General features: G+C 49.8%; 1 protein-coding gene and 1 long non-coding RNA gene across 2 annotated transcripts in view; one reads left to right on the top strand and one right to left on the bottom strand.

Annotated features, from left to right (window-relative positions):
- Positions 1-2,069, bottom strand: part of LOC106819558 — a 9,380-nt gene extending 7,311 nt beyond the window's left edge. Inside the window, exons 1-3 of the long non-coding RNA XR_001395450.1 lie at positions 1,953-2,069; positions 643-865; positions 115-182 (exon numbers count right to left, since the gene is read on the bottom strand). This is a non-coding gene — a long non-coding RNA (uncharacterized LOC106819558). The remainder of the gene's footprint in view (positions 1-114; positions 183-642; positions 866-1,952) is intronic.
- A 173-nt stretch (positions 2,070-2,242) lies between these two features.
- The window catches only part of LOC106819557 (citrate lyase subunit beta-like protein, mitochondrial), a gene marked incomplete at its 3' end in the record, with an annotated part of 5,145 nt that continues 3,409 nt past the window's right edge, over positions 2,243-3,978 (top strand). The window contains exons 1-3 of the mRNA XM_014824173.1: positions 2,243-2,304; positions 3,116-3,281; positions 3,759-3,870. Of these exons, the coding sequence (XP_014679659.1) occupies positions 3,163-3,281; positions 3,759-3,870 (231 nt within the window). The remainder of the gene's footprint in view (positions 2,305-3,115; positions 3,282-3,758; positions 3,871-3,978) is intronic.

The following is a 3,978-nucleotide window of genomic DNA, read 5'->3' as shown; positions in this document are numbered from 1 at the left end:
AGAGAGAGAGAGAGAGAGAGAGAGACAGAGAGAGAGAGAGAGATAGAGCGAGAGACAGAGAGAAAGAGAGAGAGAGGAGAGAGAGAGAGAAGGAGAAGGGAGAGGGGGAGAGACAAGAAGCTGCGAAGGTAAGCGAACTCCGCCTCGGGATCAAACTGTCGGAAGTGGGCCTCAAAGACGTGCTGAAACAACGGATGGTAGATGAGAGAGAGAGGAAGAGATGGAGGGAGAGAGAGAGGAGAGAGTGAAAGGGAGAGGGTGAGAGAGAGCAAGAGAAAGCAATAGCCAGAGCCAATGAAAAAGAGAAAGAGAGAGAGAGAGAGTCTGAGACAGAAAAGAGAGAGAGAGAGAGAGAGAGAGAGAGAGAGAGAGAGAGAGACAGTGAGAGAGAGGGGAGGGAGAAGGGAGGGAGAGAGAGAGAGCAAGAGAACGCAATGGCCAGAGCCAATGAGATAGAGCAAGACAAAAGCGAGAAAGAGAGAGAAAGATAGCAAGAGAAACAGAGAATCAGACTAATATACATCACACACACACACACACGCACACGCTCCCATGCGCGCACACACACACACGCACGCACGCACGCACGCACGCACGCACGCACGCACGCACGCACACACACACACACACACGCGTACTCACCCGTCGCATCTCGTCCACGAACACGCCGCCATCGACCCCCGTCACGATGACGGACATCGGGTAAACGTCGTCGCCGCCGCCGACGCCGTCATCGTCGTCATGGTCACCGGTGTGCAGCCTCTCCATGTCCATGAGCAGGGCGGTGTCGACGTGGTCCCGCGATCCCGGCATCGTTCCCTCACGCATCCTCCTCCTCCTCGCTCGTCCTCCTGCGCCGCGCCGCCTGGGAGGAGAGATGCAGAGAGATGCACGTATCTATGTCTGTATACGTGCTGAATTTACGCACGCGCGCACGCACACGCACATGCGCACGCACGCACCGCATGTACATGCAGGCACGCACGCACGCACGCACGAACGCACACACATGCGCACGCACACACCACATGTACATGCACGCACACACGCATGTACATGCGCACGCACGCACCGCATACACACATGTACATGCATGCACGCACGCACACACACACACACATACACACACACACTACACACGTACACATGCGCTCATGTACATACGCACGCACATGAATGTATGCACACACACCGTACACATGTGCTCACATGCACGCACGCACGCACGCACGCTTGCACGCATGCACACACCGTACACAAGCACTTATTTACACGTGCATGCACGCACATACGCACTCACCCACACACACACACACACAGTACACACCGTACACATGTGCTCATGCACACACACACACACACACACATGCACATGTACACATGCCCTCATGTACATGTGCACGCACGCACGCACGCACACACGTGCGCAGTTGGAATGGCTGCGGTCACAGGCACTTGGAGCGTTTCAATAAAATATAATGCTAAATAAATACGAAATCTATTTACTACCAAAGTCTTAATGTTTCTNGCCTGTGGATGAAGTGCTTGTGGATATCAATAACAACAATAACAGCAGCAGCAGCAGCAACCGCAACAATATCGGCCACACCGGTTCAAGGATAGAGAACATCGGTCCCAATAGAAAACCACCACCACCATCACAAACAATGAAACAACAACAACAACCACAACGTGTATAAGCATATAGGACTATATACTGTGATGACGCACAAAACCTCTGCCATTGCCTAGTAACAGAAAGTTCATAGTACAGTACAACTAACGGTAATAAACAGTGACACTAGTCAGTATTCTGCCCTGGTATCATTCTTCACGATCCTGTTTTAGACTGGCATTTTCCAAATCATGACTCACCTACTAACGCACACAGTCACATACACAGCCAACGCACACAAACAAACGCAGCTAACACACGAATAAGGACTACTTACAAATATTTATCGTAAACGTAGGTAATGACTGCCACTGGTTCTCTGAAATTGACGAATTCGAAGTCAAGATTTCGCCTCAGTTTTTCATACTGCTGATTCTGCTTGTGTACATGTATAGCAATGACGTCAGGGAATGCGCGCACTGACGTCATAGCAATAAATTATCAATTTTTCCACGATGATACGTCAGGCGCACGATTAAACTCATTACACTAGTGACATTATTATTTGATTTGCCCGTTTATTGCTTAGAATCGAAAAGTAATTACTAAACTACTAATATACTGCCTAGAAGAGGTCAAGGGTTAAACGCAAGTATACGTGACGTCACCCGTCGTGGAGCCGTGCGTTGGTAGTTATAGTATAATGTTATTTATTTGTCCTCATTTCAACGACTTTTAGACTGATCTCGTAGTTATAACGTCAGTGATCGTGAAAACTGACGAGCAGTGCATTGATATATAAGCTAATCATTTACGAAAGCAAGCTCATATCGCTAAATTTGTTATCTCTATCTGTGTTAATTTGATTTATAACTGGGCCACTACTCTAGCTCTAACCCGACCAGGCTCTGTGACTAACGTCAATAGGCCTACACCCCTATTCTAACCCTAGCAATACCGTTTCTTGGAGCTACTCTAGCTCTAGACTACACACACACACACACACACACACACACACACACACACACACACACACACACACACACACACACACACACACACACACACACACACACACACACACACACACACACACACACACACACACACACACGCGCTACAACACATCACACGCAACAACACGTGTGCTATAGTACTACTACTAGAGCTACCACTAGCTCAGCTTCCATCTAATCGAATTACGCCAGTGTAATATATTATTACTAATATTCCATCGGACATTGAAGAATAATCTTAACGAGGTTACGTACGTATGCAATTATTTGGATCAAAGGTTGGGACCCCGCAAATGTGTTTTCGCATATGTGCTAAACTAATCTGGGGTGCTAATTAAACTAGGCTTGGGCCCAATTTAGATTTTTATAATTAAAACGGCGCAAGTGCCGGTGGACGGACCCATGTTCCATCGGCCCCAACGACACGATTGTGACTGGTTCGCACAAGTAAGTGCTCGTGACCTTAACCTTGACCTTCCTCCAGGATCCGTCTTCCCCGGCGTGTGACCTTCAGTGCGCCAGCGAGCCAGCATGACGTGGGGAATAGCATTGGTGGCGTCCGCCGCCAGGGGGCTCTGCCGGCCGACGCGTCGCACGACGGCCGACCTTACGAGGAATTTCTACACTCGCAGCAAGTACACACCGCGGAGGTAAACTGTCACGAGCGCCCCCTGTTGGTGAACTAGCTTCAGCGCCCTCTGTTGGTGAACTAGCTTCAGCACCCCCTGTTGGTGAGCTAGCTTCAGCGCCCTCTGTTGGTGAACTAGCTTCAGCGCCCTCTGTTGGTGAACTAGCTTCAGCGCCATCTGTTGGTGTATTAACTTCTATGCCATCTATTTGTGAAGTAGCGTGTCCGCCTATCCTTGCCTACTGTGACCCCTGACCTTTCCTCTTGTCTTGGCCTTGTCTATCACGACCCCTAACCTTGTCTCTCATTGCCGTTGACCCTGTCTTTCCTGACCTCTGACCTTGTCTTTCATTACCCTTGACCTTGTCTCTCTTTACCCTTGAACTTGTCTCTCACGACCCCTGACCTCGTCTCTCACGATTCCTGACTACGTTTCACTCTAACCTCTGACCTGGTCTATCGCTGTGACCCTTTGACCTCTGAACTCTGACCTTTGCAGGGCAGTGCTGTACGTTCCGGGCAACGACCGGCATAAGATCGAGAACGTGGCGAAACTGAAGGTCGACTGTGCCGTGCTGGACTGTGAAGATGGTGTCGCAGCTAACAGGAAGGTGAGAGAGAGAGAGAGAGAGAGAGAGGAGGGAGGGAGAGAGAGAGAGAGAGAGAGAGAGAGAGAGAGAGAGAGAGGGAGGGAGGAGAGAGAGAGAGAGAGAGAGAGA

The sequence above is a fragment of the Priapulus caudatus genome, unplaced genomic scaffold (genome assembly GCF_000485595.1).
Source record: "Priapulus caudatus unplaced genomic scaffold, Priapulus_caudatus-5.0.1 Scaffold3696, whole genome shotgun sequence".
Taxonomy (NCBI): domain Eukaryota; kingdom Metazoa; phylum Priapulida; class Priapulimorpha; order Priapulimorphida; family Priapulidae; genus Priapulus; species Priapulus caudatus.
The sequence above is the reverse complement of the archived record's forward strand: the minus strand, read 5'-3'. Positions and strand labels throughout refer to the sequence as shown.